At 42.6% G+C, this 21,166-nt stretch overlaps 1 protein-coding gene across 7 annotated transcripts in view; it reads right to left on the bottom strand.

Annotated features, from left to right (window-relative positions):
• Positions 1 to 20,260, bottom strand: part of ACMSD (aminocarboxymuconate semialdehyde decarboxylase) — an 81,528-nt gene extending 61,268 nt beyond the window's left edge. For 2 of the 7 annotated variants that reach the window (XM_036857038.1, XM_036857039.1), the window contains exons 1-3: positions 19,975 to 20,241; positions 12,442 to 12,486; positions 1,093 to 1,189 (exon numbers count right to left, since the gene is read on the bottom strand). In XM_036857038.1, the coding sequence (XP_036712933.1) occupies positions 1,093 to 1,189; positions 12,442 to 12,486; positions 19,975 to 20,031 (199 nt within the window). In that variant the 5' untranslated portion in view covers positions 20,032 to 20,241. Of the gene's footprint in view, positions 1 to 1,092; positions 1,190 to 12,441; positions 12,487 to 19,974 lie in introns of all 7 variants that reach the window. The other 5 variants (XM_036857042.1, XM_036857045.1, XM_036857044.1 and 2 more) reach the window with 5 other exon arrangements.
• Positions 20,261 to 21,166: the final 906 nt, after the last annotated feature.

Below are 21,166 nucleotides of genomic sequence, written 5' to 3'. Positions count from 1 at the left end.
ATATCTATTAACTTGTTTTATGCAGACCTTGGAATAAAATGTCTCCTGCCATCTCTGTGTGTATCTTTGAACTTCTTATACATTTGTCCTTGGTTAGGAAGGTGGTAGTTCTAAAGGGCTCTTTTATTTGTGTGTATGAATTGTTTGTTTTCTGGATTAAATCTAGACCACTGATGTCAAAATTTAGGCCTGACAGTGTTGTCGTGGGGAGCTCCCCATCACAGTCTCTGGGCAGAGCCCACGCGTGTCCCGAAGGCTGGGTTCTCTTGTTGGAGCATGCTCTCCTTGGTGGCACGGTCAACCAGGTAGTAACAAGTGAAAGCACAATGTGGCTGTCATGCCACATTTTTATTTTACTATTTTATTATGTTTTTTATTTTATTTTATTTTATCTTATCCCCTACCCATCATACCATATTTTAGATAGGCTTTCATAATTCTTTTAAATTATGGGGATTTGTTTGATTTTAAAATATGGGATGAGGAATGCAAGCAGTTCTTAGAAATTGTTAGTGACTCAGCTTGGAAACAAAAATTTCCTAATTCTCCCCTTTCAAATTTCTGGATTGGTTTCATGGTAGAGTATTCTGAGTTTACATGATTAACTTTTTTGTAAACTGCTCCCGTTTCCACCCCTTACGTGTCAGTGGGGACATTCTGTGTACTGTGCACCAAAAGAAACTACAGAAAGAAGTCGGATCCTGAATCTGACTAACCAGGCACTTGGCATCCTTAATCTGTGAACTCTTATTTTTACTGTTTTAATTGGCTCTATAATAAGTAAATACTATGCATTTGAACTTAAAATTTTTTTAAATAATAAAATACCACTTTTATCTTTTGGATAATACAGCATTCTACTTTAAAACAGGGTATACCTAATTTCAAAAAATTTTAAATCCACACTCTAAAAACATAATTGTGGAAGGTGCCATCCCTCCCCCAGTGAAGCTGGAACAGCCTGGCCTGGAGGAGAAAAGGAGATCAGAAGTTGCCATCACATGAATCACCTAACGTGGTCAACAGACTTTAGCGGTAGACATGCCTCTTACATCAGATGCAAACATTGGTAGTGTTTCTCATTGGAAGTACCTGTTTGGTCCATTTCTCTAAGGCGAACTTCTGGGTCCCAGCAGTTCTCTTGAACCACTCTGAAGACCTTCCCATCTTTCAGCATCTTTGCTTCTCCCTAAGTCAGAAAACTCACATCAGCGAAAGGTGACCTAAGCTTACCTAGATTAATCCTTCCTTGTATGCTTTGGAATGTGGTTCTCCCCTAACCTTTTTAGGGTTTTTTTACTTAATCCTCGAAGAAGTAGAAATCTGTTTATTTAACAGAACTCAACGTTTTGTCCTTGTGCTTTAATATTGGCTTGGATTTGAAGGGGTGTGCTCTGTGGGTGTCAGTGGCTGGACACAGAGAGAACAAGGTCACGGTCATGGCCTTTTGGGACTACGCAACTTGAGGATTGTGTAGGTCACCTTGCCAGAACCTCTGGCTCCAAGACCCAAGAGGATGGCCCAGCATCTGGAAAACTCTAGATTCATAACATTTTAGAATTGAAAGGACCTCTGAGATAAGACCGTCTAGTCCTACCCTCTTGTTTTATAGAGAAGCAACAGATGGATAGTGAGAGTAAATAATTTGTCTAGCAGAGCAGGGCCCGCTGATGTCAACACCTGCAGGAGGAGGCAAGCCATGCAGTGAAACAGCCTAGCAGCACATATGAAATTTGGTTCTGAGCTGCTACCTCTACCAGACATCGTGCCTGCCTGGCACACTACCTTTTAATACTCAGTGCGGGGGTGGGGAGGTGCAAACTAAGTGGCTGTGTGGAGCATGGCAGCGGCCTCTAAACTGGGCCTCCTGTGGCTGATCCCTGAAGAAAAGGGAAAAGTTCTGATCCAGGTCCCTGAAATCATACTGCTAAGGTTCAAATCCCTATTCTGCCACTTACTGTGTGACCATGAGCAAGTTAAACAACATCTCTGAGCCTCAGTTTTCTCAGTTTTTTTGTTCAATTTATAAAACAAATATTTATGTAGCGCCTAAGGTGGGCAATATACTTTCTCTGACTGATGTAAAACTTTAAGGATATATAGTTGAGGAAAAAAGACAAGTTAGTAATCTACCACCAAAAAATTAGGTCATAAACATGGAGATTGGAAAGACTGTGAGAAAAGGAAGAAATTAAGGCACAGATTCCCATCCACAGAGACAAAGAACAGAGTACTTGAGTTGGCTGAGCAGAGGTTCCATAAGCCAAAGGCTATTATTATTATTTTTTGGTAGATATTAGTATTTTATTATTATTATTTTAAAATTTATTGATGTATAGTTTGGTTTTTTTTGGTTTGTTTTTTTTTTTGGCTGCACCGTGTGGCGTGTGGGATCTTAGTTCCCTGACCGGGGATTGAACCCGTGCCCCTTGCATTTGGAAGCACAGAGTCTCAACCACAGGACCACCAGGGGACTCCCCTATTGATGTATAGTTGATTTACAATGTTGTGTTAATCTCTACTGTACGGCAAAGTGATTCAGTTATATATACATTCCTTTTCATATTCTTTTCCATTATGGTTTATCACAGGATATTGAGTATAGTTCCCTGTGCTATGAAGTAGGACCTTGTTGTTTATCCATCCTATATGTAATAGTTTGCATCTACTAATCCCAAACTCCCAATCCATCATCCTTCTCCCACCCCCCCTCCCCCTTGGCAACCACAAGTCTGTTCTCTCTGTCTGTGTGTCTGTTTCTGTTTTGTAGACAAGTTCATTTCTGTCATATTTTAAATCCTACGTATAAGTGATATCATATGATATTTGTCTTTCTCTCTCTGACTTATTTCACTTAGTATGATAATCTCTAGGTCCATCCATGTTGCTGCAAATGACATTATTTCATTCAGATGTTATTATTATTATGCTCTGCAGTGATGTTGAATTTGGAACATCTGAATATCTTTCTCTCTCTGTTATTTAAATTTGAAGTATCCGTGCTGGACTCCTTGGATCTCCTGGAGGATTTGGCATAACCGGGGCACAGCCTTCTTCGCTCGACCAGGCTTAGTTGGAGTGACAGGTCAGTGATTGCTTTTGGGAGGAAAGAAGATTCTTGGTTCTTCAGTTACCCTGCCTTCATTGCAACCTCTTCAGCTCCATGAGGAGGTATTGCTTCCAGCTTACCACCCAGCATACAAGGCACTCATACATTGGATTTGGACTTCTTTTGGCCCAGAGAACAAGACGGGTGGGACAGAGTCATGGTCAGAGTTGATAATGACCACTTACTTTAAATCATTTTGGCAGATGGCACAGATTAGTTCAAACTCGTCCCATTTAGCCATGGCTCCATGGTTTCTTCTGCTTTGTGACATCAAATATCTGTGGAGTCTCAGATTCTGTCCTGCTAGCTGTTCTGTCTAGAAACTTCTGAGTTTTGGCTAATTTTTAAGATAGTTATAATAATATGACTTACCTTAAAGGGATCTTGTGAGCATGAAATGGGATAATCTTTATAAAGCACTTAGTAGAGTGTCTGACACATGTTGAGTGTTAGTTATTCTTAGTATTAGTTATTAATGATGTATGGCTAATTAGAGACTGAGCCGTCTCCTGACATTCCCCTGCTTTAAGGACACATGACCTCTGGTGGTGCTTCAGAGCCTCAAGGTTACCCTTGGGCCCTACGTGATGGCCGTGTAAGCATGTGGTGATCAAAGGCCTTGAGTTGTGCTTGATAGAGTTCTCTGCCCTCCTCCTCTTCCTCTTGGCTTGCACCCAGGTCTTGCTACACCTTCCTTCTTTATCCTTCTGATCCAAGCACTAGACCTTCCCCATCTCCTTCATGGAGGAGGCCGACCACTTTTCACCTTTAAGCGGGGCAGCCTGTGCACATCTCCCAAGCATGAGCAAGCCCTCACATCCATGTTTTCATTGCTCGCAGACTGGGGAATAGGTCAATGAGCAAGTGACTTGTGTAACTATGACAGGTATCTACACCCAGGCAGAGCCGAGTCTCTGAGATCAGAACATCAGGATTGATTTGCCTCAGTTCTGATTCTTTGCTGACAATGACAGCATCTGAACCACCTTCCTGGATTGGGGACTCTCCTGCAAGAGTACTGGTAGAGGTAGGGCCCAGCCTCCCTCTACTAAAACCCAAATACTTGCTCTCCTTGTCCCAAACTTGACTGATCAATGCTTGGTTGTGAATCAAAATCAAGTGATGCAAAAAGACAAGAACAGTTGAGTTTATGCTGCCAGTATTGATTCCAGCAGTGGCCATGAGCTATGTCCATTGGCAGTGGTGCTGGTGGCAGTGTCCTAACCGGGCTGTACCTGTGGCATGGCCTTGGCCGTGGCTTCAGTCACCTGCACATTTGAGTGTGGTTCCCTAAGCATTTTGTAATTCTTGAGGGGCTTAAAATACTTTCAACAAATTCCTTTTCTGCTTAAACTAACCATTCTTTGTTTCTTTTGTTTGCAAGCAAGAGTGCTGATACTGACTGCACAAATAGAATATAGGAACACATCTTTTTATTTGGTGAAGAAGGGAGTGGAGAGGGGTGATGGTAAAAGAGAAAAAGTTGAGAAACAAACTTTCATTTGGCAATTAGAAGTATTTTCTTTTGCTTCTTACTAGGAAAGCTTAATTACCACAAAATACCCAGTGTAGCAGAGTGCTGAAGAGCATGGTCTCTGCATTTCAATAGACAGGGGCTTAAATCTCATTAAATTACTTACTAACAGTATAACTGGCTAAGTTACAGCCCTTCTGAGTTTAACCTTCACTTTTTCTATCTGTAAAATGTGGACCATTTTATTTGTCATGCTTGTAGCCACCCAGCATCCTTGGAACACTTCCTATATGTGAAGATATTTTCACATTACGGTTCCCCCTTCCTGAGGGGGAATTCAGAATTCACCTTCCCAGCTCCCCTTGTAGCAGGGGCACTGGCATGTGCTCTAGGCTCTGCCAATCAGAAGCCCCCACGTGTGACTTTGATTTGGAAGTGGGCCCTGTGAGGAAGCAGGGACTCTGCAGAATCCAGAGTCTTTTAATAAGGGTGTTGCCCGAGGTGTCAGACGTGGCTGGAGTGCTGAAGCTGCAGTGCTTTGCTCTCCAGTCTCAGCATCGTCAACATGAGCTTCCTGTCTGCGACCAGGAGTGGCAGCGCCCACAGCCTTGCTAGAGCAGGTCCCCGGCCAGGTATTGGGCATTGTTTCTGTTAGCACAGCCTCTGAGCTTGATCTCTGGCCCTCCCAGAAAGTCTGTGAGCTGCTTCTCTAATTAAACTAGCTAGAGTGGATTCTGTTGTTTGCAACTAAGAACACAGAATGATACAGAAGATTCAATAATAGAATGTTTGTAAAGAACTTAGTACAGTCCAGGGAACTTGCTTAATGAATGATGGCCACATTTTGTTTTTGGTTTTTTTTTGAATTTTATTTATTTTTTTATACAGCAGGTTCTTATTAGTTATCTATTTTACACATATTAGTGTCTATATGTCAATCCCAATCTCCCAATTCATCACACCACCACCACCCCCACTCCCCTGCCACTTTCCCCCCTTGGTGTCCATACATTTGTTCTCTACATCTGCGTCTCAATTTCTGCCCTGCAAACCGGTTCATCTGTACCATTTTTCTAGGTTCCACATATATGCGTTAATATACGATATTTGTTTTTCTCTTTCTCACTTACTTCACTCTGTATGACAGTCTCTAGATTCATCCAATGGCCAGATTTTACCATATACTATCAATGGCAAGGGAGGAAATTGGGTTTCTCTGGGAGGTGCACAAGTAAGTTTTGGTTTCAGACAAAGCAGAACATGTTAAAGCAGAAATGGATCATTTCTTTAGTTCAACTCTTGCATTTACCATTGAGTCCCTGAGATGCGGTGGTATAGAGCTTAGCTGCTAGAGAGCACTTAGTGGTATAGAACTGGGAAAAGAATCCAGGTTCATGAAGCCATTTTCCACCCTGTCAGGCTGATATTTGGTAATTGGTGTAATTATTTAGTAAGCAAGTGTTAATTACTATAATTTCCTAAGGAGTCCAATCTTTTTGGGGGGTTGCCCTAATTATGTTGCAGGAGAATCAGACTTACTAAACTTTTCCCTCCACACCCTTTATGCTGGATCCATGGTAAGGCAAATGAATGACAGCAGCTGTCAGGGGAGCTCTTTCTCAGTGAAAATTACCACAGGGCAGCTGTGCCCCAATAGGCTCCCAGTTCTCTTTGCTTTTTCAACCAGAATTTTGGGACCTGACAGTTATTGTAGAGAATCAATTCTTGATCCCTCTCACGTGATATTTAGGAACCCAGGATCCCTGCAGGGATATAAATGGGCCTCAGAAGTCAGCACTTGCTGCTAGGGGAGGGACTGGGGGGTCTCTTAGGTTCTGTTTTTAACATTGATCCCAACATCAACCAAGATTTTAAACTTAACTAATAATCAAGTAATTGGAGCAAGCTGCTCTAAATTATTCAACTCAGAAACAAATTCTGTTTTTTTATAAACCCTTGAAAGAAAACCAAGGGTTTTTTTTTTGTTATTTTTATTTTAATTAAAGAATTCTCCAACCATCCATCACCACCCAGATAACTCATTTCAAATATACCTCTAATGTTTTTTAAGCCAGAACAGCATGGGGTAGTAGAAGTCATGATAACTACAGCCGTCAGGAAACCTGGATCCTATGTGTAAATCACTTACCCTTAAAGTCCTGCTTTATTTCCAGGGAAGCCCACTTCCAATGACTGACTGCCACGGAGACGTAAAGGCCCCTTTTCTTTGCCCTCACCCCCCAACTTGGGACAACTCTGGAGGTTAGCTTTAGAGCTTCTTGTAGGGTCAGCTGAGGCCTCCACTGAGACTACATCACAGCTCAACATTGCCCTCTGTTTTATCCTGCTTCCTTCTTTTCCCTTTCAGTGATGTCCATTCTAAGAGCACTTCCTGATAAACCTTCTGCACGCTCATCTCCATCTCAGAGTCTGATTCCCAAGGAACTTCACCTCTGACACTTCCGATTCTTAAGTTCTGGTTCTAACACTATCTGCAAATGAGTTCAGATATGGCTGGTATTTCAAATGTCTGGTATTGCGTATCATTAAAAATGTATTTTATGGAATTAACCGTATGATACAGCAATCCCACTCCTGGGCATATATCCGGACAAAACTGTAATTCAAAAAGATACATGCATCCCTATGTTCATAGCAACGCTATTCACAATAGCCAAGACATGGAAACAACCTAAATGTTCATTGACAGATGAATGCATAAATAAGACGTGGTATATATATACAAAGGAATACTACTCAGCCATAAAAAAGAATGAAATAATGCCATTTGCAGCAACATGGATGCAACTAGAGATTGTCCTACTAAGTGAAGTAAGTCAGGTAGAGAAAGACAAATACCATATGATACCACTTATCTGTGGAATCTAAAATATGACACAAATGAACCTATCTACAAAGCAGAAACAGACTCACAGACATAGAGATCAAACTTGTGGTTTCCAAGGGGGAGGGGAGGTGGGGGAGGGATAGACTTGGAGTTTGGGGTTAGTAGATGCAAACTATTACACACAGAATGGATAGACAACAAGGAAAAAACTAGCACAGAGGGGGAAAAAGAAACAATGTATTTGAAAATTCAGTATTTTATGTCAGATTCCATTCTCCTCCCTCTGCCCCCAGTCCCCACTCAGGCTCTCCCTCTAGACCATGCAAGCTGCCAGGCTGGTTGGGCTTGAGGTACGAAGGTGGCAGAAATGGCCCAGACACTGTCACCAGGAAGCAGCCTCTGTCCCACATGACGAGGTTCTGAAGGACAGCTTCATGGAGGCTCTGTTACAACCACCTCCAGCTCTATTCACTCAGCCTAATGCTCTCTCCCCCAGATCTGCTTGTCCTCCTGGCTTGGCTGCTTCTGTCCTTTGATATCAGCATTATCTTTCTCATCCCTCTGAGACTACATCATTTTCTCACTTCCCTCGGCTTGACATGTCACCATCCCGTCCATTTCCCAATGCCGTTAAGTCTATCTCCAGAATAGATGCTGCAAGGGTCCACTTCTCTCCATCTCCACTGCTCCAGCTCTGGTCCAAGCCCCATCCTCTCTCACCTGAACGACTGCTCCAGCCTCCAGCCTCCAGCCTCATCTCTTGCTGCTTTCACTCTTGCTCCCCTCCAACCCAGTCTCCACAAAGCAGCCAAGTAAACTTAAAACCCTAAATCAGATCTCACTACCTCTGCCACTTAAGACTCATGAATCGATTCTTGTTGACCTGAAGGTAAAATCCAAACTCCTTAACCTGGCCGAAGACCCTTCATCATCCAGCCCCTGCCTGCCTCCACAGCTTCATCCCACGCCTACACCTTTATAAGTAGGCTCTTGATTAACTCTTTTCAGAATATTCTAAGTATGCTGTTTGTTTTCTGTTTGGAACCTGATTGACTTAGCTAAAAAATATGTACATAAACATATTAAGTAATACTATGTCCTTTTTAATAGGTGCATGTATGTATAAGTAAAATCATAGGAAGAGGTCTGGAAAGATACCCACCAAACTGTTAATAGGAATTACTTTTGAGGATGGGGAGGGCTGATCCAAGGGAACTGTAGCTTTATCTTCAGTAGCTTAAATTTAAAAAGGAGAATTTATTTGACAGCCTTATTTTTTTAAGTACCTTAAATCAAGAAACGTTTCATTTGATTTTGTCCTTTTTTGTATGAATGTTATATTTGCATTGCAAATGGGACTCTTTCTCAGTTCATGTAGTTAGTTAATTCATATAATAAATGCATGTAAAAAGAGAAAAATAAATAAAAAAGAAAAAGGAGAATTTATTCAGATTCTACTTATGTAATGGAAAGTTAAGCTTAAAAATAAAAACATGAAATGAGGATATTGGACTAGATGAATGGCTTTCAGTCGATTTTGGCTGCGACCCCACATTAAAAAGTATATTTTCCATTGTGACCCACTACATCTGTATATATCTATCGGGATTGGCCAAAAAGTTCGTTCGGGTAAGATGTTGCAGAAGACGACGAACGAACTTTTTGGCCAGCCCAAGATTTATACAGATGAGACAAAAGTTTGATGAAACAACACTTACTCTTACCATGAACAATACATTCTGCTCTTTTCTTTTGTAGTCTATTTTATTTTTAAAGCTGTCCTAACCCACTGAATTGATATTATGACTCACTGTTGGGTTGCAGCCCATATTTTCAAACACTGGGCTAGATGCTCCCTAGCCCTACAGCCCTATGATTCTTTATCTTCATGAGAATTGCCCCCTGCCTTGGCCTTGCCACCCCCTTGAATTCCCTTACTATTTATTGTCTCTTTTGCTCAGCACAAAATTGTCACTGTCTGTATGTTCTTTATTCATTTGAGTGTCTTCCTGGCTCCGCAGTGAGAGGGAAATCATTTTTTAGAGCAGGAACCTGATGATTGAAGGTCACACAGAATAGCGTGTCTGAAAATGCTAAGTGTGATGGAAATGGCGTGTGTGTGTCTTTGTATTTCAAGGGCCTGAAGAGCACTCAGTCGGTGTTTCTAGATGCTGCTGGCCCATGGCTTTGAACTAGGTCCTGTGTCTGCCCTCCTCTGAACGCTGTTGGGTGTTCCTGCCGTCAGCACTCAATTGTGCCGCCACCCCATGCGGCGCCTGAGAGGAGGCCGTACATATTTTCATGAATCTTCAACCAAATTATAAGTATTCAACCCAAGGACAAATGTTGTTTTTCAGTTCTGAACAAGGCTTTACCATGGCAAACAAATACCCCTCGGTTCATTCCAAAAGCATTGAAAAACCAAAGGTTAAGAAGAGAAACAAATAGGGCAGACCAGAGAAGTGTATTGGAAAGACCTTTCAGAAAACAGGAATCTCTGAGGTAAATCATTCATGGGGGACAGAAAAGATTTGTTCACCAAAGGGATACAGGAGAATGAAAAGAAATTTCAACCCCAAAGTGCTGGATTCTCTCATGGCTCTTAGCTGAATTTGCATATATTGTATATATTTTCGTGTTGTTTTCCAGTGACTGTGATCCCTGACCACTGTAATTAGGTAAATACCGATTTGGTTCTGTTTTGGTTTGCTCTGTTTTGTTTTTGAAACAGAGGAAAGGAAAGTGTCACTGTTTTGTTTTATAAGACTACTGTTATATCCAGTTTTGCTGGAAATATCAGGTAATAGATTTGACTGGAAATATTTTCATTCTTGGATTTCTTTTTGTTTGTTCTGGGTTTTTTTTTTTTTTTGAGATTTACTGTTAAGTTTTTGCAGTCTCTTTGACACAGAAACAAGATGAAATGAAGGCCATTCAAATCCAGTGTCAAGGTTACAAACTGCAGCCTGGGACAGGGAGTAAAAAAAAAAAAAAAATTACAGGCTGCCCATCCCTGCACTTGGGGCTTCCTAGTGGCCTTGTCGTCGTCTCCACTCAGCTTGTCTTCTCTTCTGGGGAGACTTGAGGCCAGCTTAGATCATCAGCTCCCAGGCTAGGAACTGACACTTTTCATGGGAGAAGTGTAGCCCAGTGTCTAAATTGGCACTTAGTGGGTGGCCTTTGATGAAGGTGAAAATGGGCTGCTCCAGAGATTCTGATGTTTAAAAAACTCTTTAATGATTTCCCACTGCCTTCAGGATCAAGTACAAAGGCCTAAGCCCATCCTCCAAGGCCCCGTCTGATGAGGCTTCTGCCTTCCTCTCCAGCTTCTTCCCACCACTTTGTGCCCCAAACTCTTAACTGCCTCTATCCATCCTCCACAGATCAGACAAGGTGACCTTTTTCAGCCGCTAAGACCCTCCGAAGAATTTGCATTACATTGAGAATAAAACCCGGCCTCCTTAGCACGTGCTGCAAGTCCCTCCATGATCCGGCCCCTGCCTACCTGGTTTCCTTCCATCTCCCCGATTCACCACATCTCAGCCAAACTGCCCTCCTTCCTGTTCCTTGAACACAGCTCTTCCTCATATGGCGGGCTTTGCAACTGCTATTCCCTCAGCCAGGGATGCTCTTCCGGGCTTTTCCTTCTCATCCTCCAAGTCTTTGCTAGCTCCCCGACCAGCCAGCCCAGATGCATCTCCCCAGTCATTCCCTGTTTCAGCACTGTTTTTTATTTCATTCTCTGAAGTGATCACGTTTGTTTGTCTCCCCCTAGAACTTGAGCACCATGGGGGCAGGGAGTATGTCTGTCTTTTTCACCAGCATATTCTGCGTGTCTAGACTGGTGGGCCTGGCATCAAATAGGTGTCAATAAAAATCAGTGAGTGAGTGAGTGAATAGAGCCAGTGGTTTTCAAACTTGAGTAAGCATCAGAACCACCTGGAGGCTTGTCAAAACTCAGATTGCTGGCCCTATCCTCAGCATTCCTGATTTGGTAGGTCTGAGGTGAGGCCCAAGAATTTGCCTTTCTCCCAGGTTCCCAGGTGAAATTGAACTTGCTGGTCCACAGACCACACTTTGAGAAATGCTGGTACCAACCCAAGCCAAATGCTTGAGTTCTAGGCTTACGTATGTTTGATATCTCCAGGCCTTTGCTCCCTGTCTTTGCTTTCTAGTTTCCTTTATTCCTTGGGCAAGCCTTCACCTCTGCTTCCAGACCCAGGATGAGCATCACTTCTTCCAGGAGGCCTTCTCCAGTCCTTGGTGCCCAAGTCTACATCCTCCAGTACCTGGTGCAAAAGCTGTCCTCACCTCATCACAGTGCATTGAGTTACCCCTGCACGTGGTCTTCCCACACCACCAGTCTTCCAGGGCCTGCCTTAGTCGTGTCTGTGCTCCACTGGGAGCTCGGGGGGGTTCCCCATGCACTCCACGAGGGCATGTGATGCCTCTGCAAATGAAGTCGGACCTGACCTCTGTGCAGCTCTAGATTTGCAGCTCTCTCTCAGGCTTCGTTATTGGCTGAATGCTTTGCCCCAAGCCTTCTTCCTCTCGCTCTTTCCTCTGACCAAACTAAACCCTTTCTAACAGTGGCTTCTTCTCCCTTTTGCCTCCAGTGTTTAATTTCTCAGCCTGTGTGCAAACCTAAACAGTTCCATTTATTTGGTCAGTCGTAATATAATGTCATAACTGTGGAGAGGGCCAGGTCGCTTCCTTGACACAGAGCAATGCTAAAATTGGTTCTAGGGCAAAAAAAAAAAAAAAGAGGGAGAGAGAGACATTTCTTAATGGCTTGTCCAATTCCAATTTTATCTTCCTAAATGCTGTTCTTTGACGTTATCCCCATTTTTGCAAATAATTTTGAGAAACCTCAGTGCTGTCCCCTTGCCTACTATAAAGTCAGTTGGAGGGCAGAAGAGTTGGGGGTTCCTAGAGGCCCGCCTGCTGGAAGGTTTCAGACTCAGGAGGTCTGTGGGTCTGAGGCACACTCGTGCTTAGGGAGAAACTCACCTTGCCGTGGTGTTGGAGCTGCACCCAGCCTCCGTAACCGAATCTCTGTGGGGGAGAGGAAGCACAGTTAGACTGAAAGGCCAAAGCAGAGAGGACTGCAATAAAGGCACATCCCTGGGACAGAGCATCCCAAGCTCTATCCTTTCAAGCAACACTTTCCCATTTTTCCCCACGCTCATGATCACTTATTCAATATTGATATTCAGTGTTTTTCCTGAAATGTATTTATTCAGGAAGAAAACTCTCTATCATAGAAGTGCTAGTTTTACCTTTTCTCCTAATGCAGGTTGTAATTTTTAAATAAGGATGCACATTAAAAAATATTTGTGCACCACCTAAAATCCTTTCCAGGCCACTAGGAGTACAGACCATAGGGACCACTCTTCAGGAAATACCATCTTAGAACATTAACCCTGTTCTTCAAACTGTGGTATGCAATCCGTGAGTAGATCATGAAATCAGTTTAGTGGTTAATGACCCAGATGTTCTAAAAACATGAAATAGTACGTGTAACAGATAAGGCTGGTGTCCTGCCCGTATTCCTTCCGCGAAGTGCTTCTGTGCACACCAGCCCTCCTTCAACTAAAAGCACTTGCATTTCTTTGACAAGATTTTCCCTTTTGCCATTGGTGCCAACTTTGATTAGGCCCTTCTAGAAGATCAGAAGTACCAGGAAATTAGTGGTGCTAATTTCCACCCCCCAAATCCCTCAATCAACGACTGAGGGCGTTTGTATATAAACTGCCCACACTGGTTTCCTCACCTCCTCGGGCAGGATGACTCTGAGGTGAGGCACACATTCTGCACTTTCACTGGCTGCCTTGCTTTCCCTGTCTCATTTCCCCGCTCTACTGGTGTTTCCTGGCATCACCTCCAGAGTAAACTGTTTGCATTTGAATCCGTATCTCAGGGTCTGCTTCTTGGAAAACCCAAGCTAAGATAGTAAAGCAATGGAATGGAATGGAATGAAATAGGATAGGATAGGATAGCATAGCATAGCATAGCATAGCATAGAACAAATATATTAGAATGCCTTCTGTGTAGTATTAATTTCATGAAACTCTTGTTTCCATTATAGATATAAATGTTTGTACTGAGTATGAAATATATTTCTTCTTGGGGGTCATGAATAAAAATATTTGAAAGACTCTGCCTGTGAACATAGGCATATATGACTCATGTAACTATAGGTTTTAAAATCTCATTCTGTTCATTCATTCATTCATTTGTCGAACCCTCATGGAGTCCCACCATGACCAGCCTTTCTAGGGCAGAGAAAATAGAAGTGAAGGACAGTTGCAGCCTGTGTGGAGCACAGTCTTGAGAGGGCGAGGCCGGGGTGGGTGGGTAATTGAAGAGCCTTACTGCGTGTGAGGCACGCTGTGATAGAGTGACATACAGGTTCCCCGGGAGGAGGGGGGGAGGGTACTGACGCACAACATGGGCCAGGCGGTGTCATGGGAGGGAGGCTGGAAAGGTAATCTGGGGTCAGATTGGAGAGGTGCTTCCAGTGTTCAGCATTTCCATGCTCCAGAGCAATGGCTCTCAAAGTGTGAAGTTGGGGGGAGGGCGTGGAGGCCGGAGACCACGATGTAAAGGGCTCATGGGCAGCTCTTGTCAGCAACAATGGGTAGAGTTAGTGAAGCTAAATATTGCACAACTCCTCGCTTGTTGTGGTTGGATGAGACCATGTGACCGTGGTTTGGCTGTCATGTCATGGTACAGGGACGTTGTCTTGAGGGGGCCAGGTCTCGGCAGATCCCTCTTCCTGGCTTCCCTCTCACCTGCAGACTCAGAGGGGAGGTCTGGGCCTGCAGCACAGGGGTGTTTGTGTGTCTCTATGTCCATCCCTGCATTCTGCCCCAGTAGACTTAAGATTTGGTCAGTTCTTTACCAGCCTTGTTCTACCTGGGCAGAAGACCTGTTCTTGAATTCCAGCTCCAAATTGTCACATTAGCTCTGGAAGTCCACCTGCCTCCTCCCAGGTGACACTGGAGGACCTGGCTTAGTAGGCTGGTCACTCAAGGGAACCTGTCCATCAGGGACCCCAGTTTCTCCTCCCGGCACCCAATTTCTCCTTTGTCGGTGCCCTCCCACCCCTTCATGCATTCAGTACCCTTGTGCTTTTCCTCTCTCTTCTCCTGGATAAAGCTGCCCAGAGTGCATGTCGGGGGAAGGGGTGGAATGACCTCAATCAGTTACACTTTAGAGTAAACCGAAATGCTCTCTCGAACCGGAAATTTACCATTGAAATCTTACTTTACTGTAAAAAGAAGTGTTTTATTTCCTTCTTTCCTTCCCGCCTTCTTTCTTTCCTTCCTTCCTTTCTCTGTTCCTTCCTTCCTCACTTTCTTTCTTTCTTTTTCTTAATTCCCTATGGAATGTTAACCCATAAGTTAGCTGGTGAGAGAAGTATTGCCCTGGGGAAGGGCAGAGAGGCAGGGAGGGGCAGAACGGAGGGATCTGGTCACACACAACAGTCCGCTTACAAGGTACTTTCTTGGAGTAACTTAACATCTTGAAGCCGTTGTTTTCTTATGTGTGAAATGAGGCTCACCGCAGTTGTGGTGACATAAGGTTTTATGGGAATGACTGAAACAATTCGGACAAAGCTATGGACACCAGACCTGGCTTATAGAAAGGGCTTCATCAATGCTAACCATGATAATGGTGGTGACAGTGGTGGAAGCAGAGGCGGTGGTGGCAGTAGCGGTGATGATGATGGTGATGACGGTGGTAGGGATGGTGGCGCTAGTAATGGTAGTGGTGGAGGCTATGACGTGGTAGTGGTGATAGTTGTGGTAGTGAGTTTGGTGGCAGTGGTGGTACCAATGATGGTGATGGTAGTGGTGGCAGGCAGTAATGGCAGTGGGGGTGGCATGGCGGTGACAGCCTCTTCCATCCTGAGGTCGTGAAATAAGGTGTACGCTGGGAGCAGACACTAAGGAGCACTGTGAAGGAAGGAGCCCTTTGTCACTCTGTGTTCCTCCCTTCCCTGTCTTGGAAAGCACTTGGAACGCTTTGGAACACCTTGTACTTGCCCTGAGCCTTTACAAAGACCTAACCTATTTGGGCCAACTTTATTCTGCTCCAAATCTGGCCTCCACACAATCCCCAGGCTCTCATCCTAGGTTGAACCAAGCCTGCGGTCTGAAATTTTTGACCCTCGGAGTAGTTTTTGCCAGAGCGTATACCAGGAGGCGTTTACCATCTGAAAATGTTTGACAGTGACTGGTGTCCCATAGGCATTTATGGGCATGACAAATAAAACAACATATTAAAAATTCAAGGGAATTCAGTTCTATCTACACGAGTTGTGTTTCTGAAATGGGTATATGTGAATCAGATGTTGATGAGCTGAATGACATTTTTAATGTCTTGGGGACCTCACACTCATGAGGTGAATAATGAACCTCCTGGGTGATGAAACCAGATATCTGTTTCCTCAGAGGAGTCGTTTAAAAGTCAAGTTATGTCTGGGATTTTGTCTCCTAAAACCTTACAGCGATCAAGTGCAATTAAATCATCACTAATCAAAGAAGATGTAAATAAATAATTTTTTACTAAAGGCTGGAATTTTGGGACCCCATTTAAAATTAGAAGAATCTTTGCAAGCCCTACTATCGGACACATAGTAGGTGGGCAGTGAAGTCTTGCTGAAGGAAAAAGCTGAAACCTTATTAGCATCCTTGTTGTTATGAATAATCTCATTGTGGATCAATCTGAAACAACTTTCACCCTGGTTTCTTGGGCCAGAGTGTGGGTCCTGATTCATCAGGAACAATGTAATCAAGTGCACCCTGAATCTACTCTCTTTCTACCTCAGGTAGATTTTCCCCCCTAAGGATCTTAACTCTAACTCTGACTACAATCATTATTAGCAAGTGAAAATGAAAAAATTTCTCAAATCCAAGTCCTCTGTAATCATTAGTTAATCACCAACCCAGGCGTGTTGATTCTGCTTTTCTATTTCTTCACTGCATAAGGAGGTCAAGGTTTTTGAAGTGTGTCTATTAATATTTAACAAGAAAAGGCAGGTTTGAAAAGAGATATCAGTTCTTCCGAAGGGGCTTCATCTTCCAAAATAAAACTAGGACTGGCTTATTCTTTTCATTTTTTTTTATTGGGAAGTTTGAAAAAATGGTGAGAAAAGATCGGAGATTGATGTTTTGAAATAATATTTTACCTACTAAGAAACGATCTGAAGACAAAGGAAATTCTGCTAGAAGTATTGAACTCTATGAACACCAAGGACTATCTGCTATCCACTAATGTCACTTTAATACTCTGATCATATATACTGGAAATAAGGAAATAGAGAGAGAGAGAAGGAACCCAGCACCATTTAGATGTATTTTTATTTATCTCCCTCTTCCCAGTTTGAAAACACAAACTATTTTCTGCGAATTGTTTCATCACTGACTTGCCTGAAGTCCAACGGAAACTTCCAGCGCATAGCAGACCACATTGCTTGACCTGCTGTGAGGAAGCCCTCATTGGGTTTATGTGAGTGTGGAGAGTTGGGGAACGGGCTGGTGTCTAGCAGAGGGAAGCAGGGACATCCCCCCCATGATGTGCTCCTGGGCAGCTCTCGGAAGGTAGGTGTGGGTGTAGAGCTATGGAGGGGCCACCATAGCTCCACAAAGCTCTGGGATTCTAGGCTCATTTATGAGTCTCAGGGGCCTCATTTGTCCAGCAGGGCTAATGATAGAAATCCTATCTGAAACTCACAAGATTTTATGTGAATCAAATTACATGTATATATTGCTCTCTGGAAGTGTAAGAGTATTATGATTATTATTACTACCATCAGCAGCAGCAGCAGCATCAAGTATATCAGTTATTGAAACAAAAACAGATTCACAGACATAGAGAACAGGCTTGTGGTTGCCAAGGGGGAGGGGAGGTAGGGAAGGGAAGGATTGGGAGTATGGGATTAGCAGAGGCGAACTATTATATATAGGGTGGATAAACAACAAGGTCCTACTGTATAGCACAGGGAACTATATTCAATATCCTGTGACAAACCATAATGGAAAAGAATATGAAAAAGAATATATATATATTATATATATATACTCAGTTATATACATATAACTGAGTCACTTTGCTGTACAGAAGAAATTAGCACAACATTGTAAATCAACTATACTTCAATAAAATTTTTTTTAAAAAGTATATCAGTTATCTGCTTGCAGGGTGTGAGACTGCTTGATAAAAGCCTGGTTTATGGGTACAAAATGCCCCTCCCCTCTTTTCAGGAATAATTAGAAGATAGGAGGGCATAACTAGAAGATAGGAGGCATAACTAGAAGATAGGAAGGCATAACTAGAAGATAAGTAGGCATAACTAGACGATAAGAAGACATAACATAAAAAGCCAGCAAAATTTGCGCATGGGGAATCTCCAGGGCACACAGCTGTGGCTATAGCCTCCCCATGCTCTGCATCCCAGAGCTTCTGGAGCAGTTGTTTTTTTTTTTTTTTTTTTTGGAGCAGTTTTAACAGTGCCTTCAGGGCCCTGCATTAGGTGGGGCGGCTAGAAATTGTCAGCTCTTGGTGACCAGTTCTCAGCTCAAAGTGGACGCAGGCTTGGGAGGTGGGGTTATGGCACAGGATACTAGGTAGAATGTTTTGGGTATTTATCACTAGCATTGTGAAGTGGTGTCTACACTTTAATAAAATATGATGAGGATGACAGCGTTCAGAACAGCAAGTTCCCATGTAGGCACTTAGGCTCCTTTTGGAGGGGTTAGTTTGATAGGGTTATTTCTTACCATGAACTATAATAGGAAAACCTTTCAAAGATGGTTTAGCATCACTTGTATTTTCTGATCTACAATGTCCACTGTCCATCTTACCTAAAATACCAGTGGACAAAGAAACACTTAAGATGACCATTCTTCCAAGAGACAACTATGAGAAGAAAATCGTTTCATCTACCTGCACAATGAAACAGTGAACCACATTTTAATTAGAGTTTGGGTTCATTCATTTTTCCTCACTTGGGATAAAAAAGATGAAACACGGGCTTCCCTGGTGGCGCAGTGGTTGAGAATCTGCCTGCTAATGCAGGGGACACGGGTTCGAGCCCTGGTCTGGGAGGATCCCACATGCAGCGGAGCGGCTGGGCCCGTGAGCCACAATTACTGAGCCTGCGTGTCTGGAGCCTGTGCTCCGCAACAAGAGAGGCCGCGATAGTGAGAGGCCCGCGCACCGCGATGAAGAGGGGCCCCCACTTGCCGCAACTAGAGAAAGCCCTCACACAGAAACGAAGACCCAACACAGCCATAAATAAATAAATAAATAAACCCAAAAGTTAAAAAAAAAAAAAAAAAAGAGTTAGAAGTGACTGCAGAATCTGTTGTCCAACCTCCAGTTTCCCAGTACTAATTCTTGTAAAAAAAAAAAAAAAAAGATGAAACACTATGAGTAGTGTATAAGTACTAGAGAAGACTGAAGATTGGGTAAAATCTGATACTTAGCCCGAACAAAACTCAAACCAATTTTAAATTTCTTTCATTTTCCCCACCTTCCTGTTTTAGTATTCATTTAAAAGTTCTTAATGACAAAAGGAAATTTCCATCTTTTGAGAAACACAGTGAAGAGTCTTGAGAGACATTCATAGTGCAAACGTTTCATGTCATTTCCTCTAGTTTTTTTTTTTTTTTTAAATTATTTATTTATTTTTATTTATGGCTGTGTTGGGTCTTCATTTCTGTGCGAGGGCTTTTTCCAGGCGTGGCAAGTGGGGGCCACTCTTCATCGCGGTGCACGGGCCCCCCACTATCGCGGCCTCTCTTGTTGCGGAGTACAGGCTCCAGATGCACAGGCTCAGTAATTGTGGCTCACGGGCCCAGCCGCTCCGCGGCATGTGGGATCTTCCCGGACCAGGGATCAAACCCGTGTTCCCTGCATTGGCAGGCAGATTCTCAACCACTGCGCCACCAGGGAAGCCCCTAGTTGTTTTTTTTTTTTGATGTTCCAACTCTGTACTTCATAACAAGGATTTACAGCTTAAAGAACATCAAAAAGGAATGGTTTCAGACAGTGTCTTAAAATAGACTAAAAAAAAATTCCACAGAGCTATCATTTAGTGCTTCTAAAACTTATTTTAAACATTTTAGAAAGGAGATATGTTTTAGAAGTAATGAGAACCTATCACATTCTGTTTTTTAATAGTCTCTTACTTGAAACTGTAATTGTCACCTATCTCCCCAGCAGCTGAATATGTGACTTAAATGGAAGTAAAACTGCTTGACTTATATTGTCCAGAAGTTTTAAAGTGTGCTTCATTTGAGGGGAAAAGGGATTTTGAGAGAACACTTACTTCTTTTTATCAATGTTCTTTCAAAATAAATATGAAGTCATTTTAAAAAACTAGGAAATCAGAGCTACCAAATAACTTAAAATCACTCCTAAAGCAGAGAAACTTAACATCTAATTCCCAAAAGAAGACATCATTCTATAGTAGAGGCATTGAGAAATGCTGGAGAAGTTCTAGAAATAATTCAGCAAATTAATCACCATTACCTTCTTTAGATCTGGCCATTCTTTTGGTAGAATATGACTGTGGATGTCAATTTTCATCTCCACGGGATCAGAGGAGACGCATGTAAAGAAAGAAGTTTTGATATGAAGAGGTCTTCATGAAAACCATGGAGTTAATTGATTTACTTCGTCCTTACGGCTGCCTTCAGGCACCACTCAGTATGCCTGCTCAGCCGGTATAGATCCATTGGAGCTGCCTTCTTAAAGTCCACAGTTCTGTTTATCGGTCGACTTGGCTTTGGGTCAACAACTCTTTGGTAATCAGGACTCCAGGCACAAAATTAAAAAAAAAAAAAAAAACTGTACTAAACCCCGTGAGGTCAAATGTACTGCAGGCTGCTTTTGAGTTACAGCAGGTCAAAAATGGACTAATCTTTGTTTTTGAATATTTTAATTTTTATCAAGATATACATAGTTAAAAATCAAATATCAGAAGACTTTTAAAGAAAATAATAGATCCCTGACTCATCTGTTCTTATTCTTGGTTTCATTCCCCAGAAGAAACCAATTGTAATGCTTTTGCTTTTTGTATGGTAGTTACCTCTAGGTCTTTAAACAATACTTAGCAATTGGCTTGTTCATGAAAATCTAGCATGTTGAAACGTGTGGAGGAAGTTTCATCTTTACTTTTAAATCATAGAAGGAGCCCATACTTGGTATATGTTATTTCCTCCATTGCCTTTTCTTTCATTTGTTCATTCATGCATTTGACAAACTTTTATTGAGAACTACTATGTGCTGAGAATATAAGGTTGAATGAGAGATTAAATGATACGTACATTGTTATAGGTATTTGTACAGAGTGTAAGTGTAGGGAGAAGTAGAGGGTTGTCAGAGCAGTTTGGGGAGGGCTTCCACTGGAGCATAAAGGGAGGCTTATGGTCATGCTTCCAAAGAGAGCCTGGAGCAAAGCAGCCCTTTATTGTTCTGTGTTTGTCCTTTCCTATTCCTGGAAAGCTTAAAATGTTCAGGGGACCGAAGGACACTGGCAAAACCTTGAACCTGCTTTGGAATGCTTCCGTCAGCTCAGTCTCCACAATGAAGGGACTAGGTAGTTTAAAAAAAAACAGCCTTCCTACTAGGCTATTCAACTAGAATCTGGATAAATTTTAACAAACATTCTTTTCAACTAGATTCTGGATAAATTATAACAAACATATGTTTAAATGCTTGC

Source organism: Balaenoptera musculus, chromosome 7 (genome assembly GCF_009873245.2).
Source record: "Balaenoptera musculus isolate JJ_BM4_2016_0621 chromosome 7, mBalMus1.pri.v3, whole genome shotgun sequence".
NCBI lineage: Eukaryota > Metazoa > Chordata > Mammalia > Artiodactyla > Balaenopteridae > Balaenoptera > Balaenoptera musculus.
The sequence above is the reverse complement of the archived record's forward strand: the minus strand, read 5'-3'. Positions and strand labels throughout refer to the sequence as shown.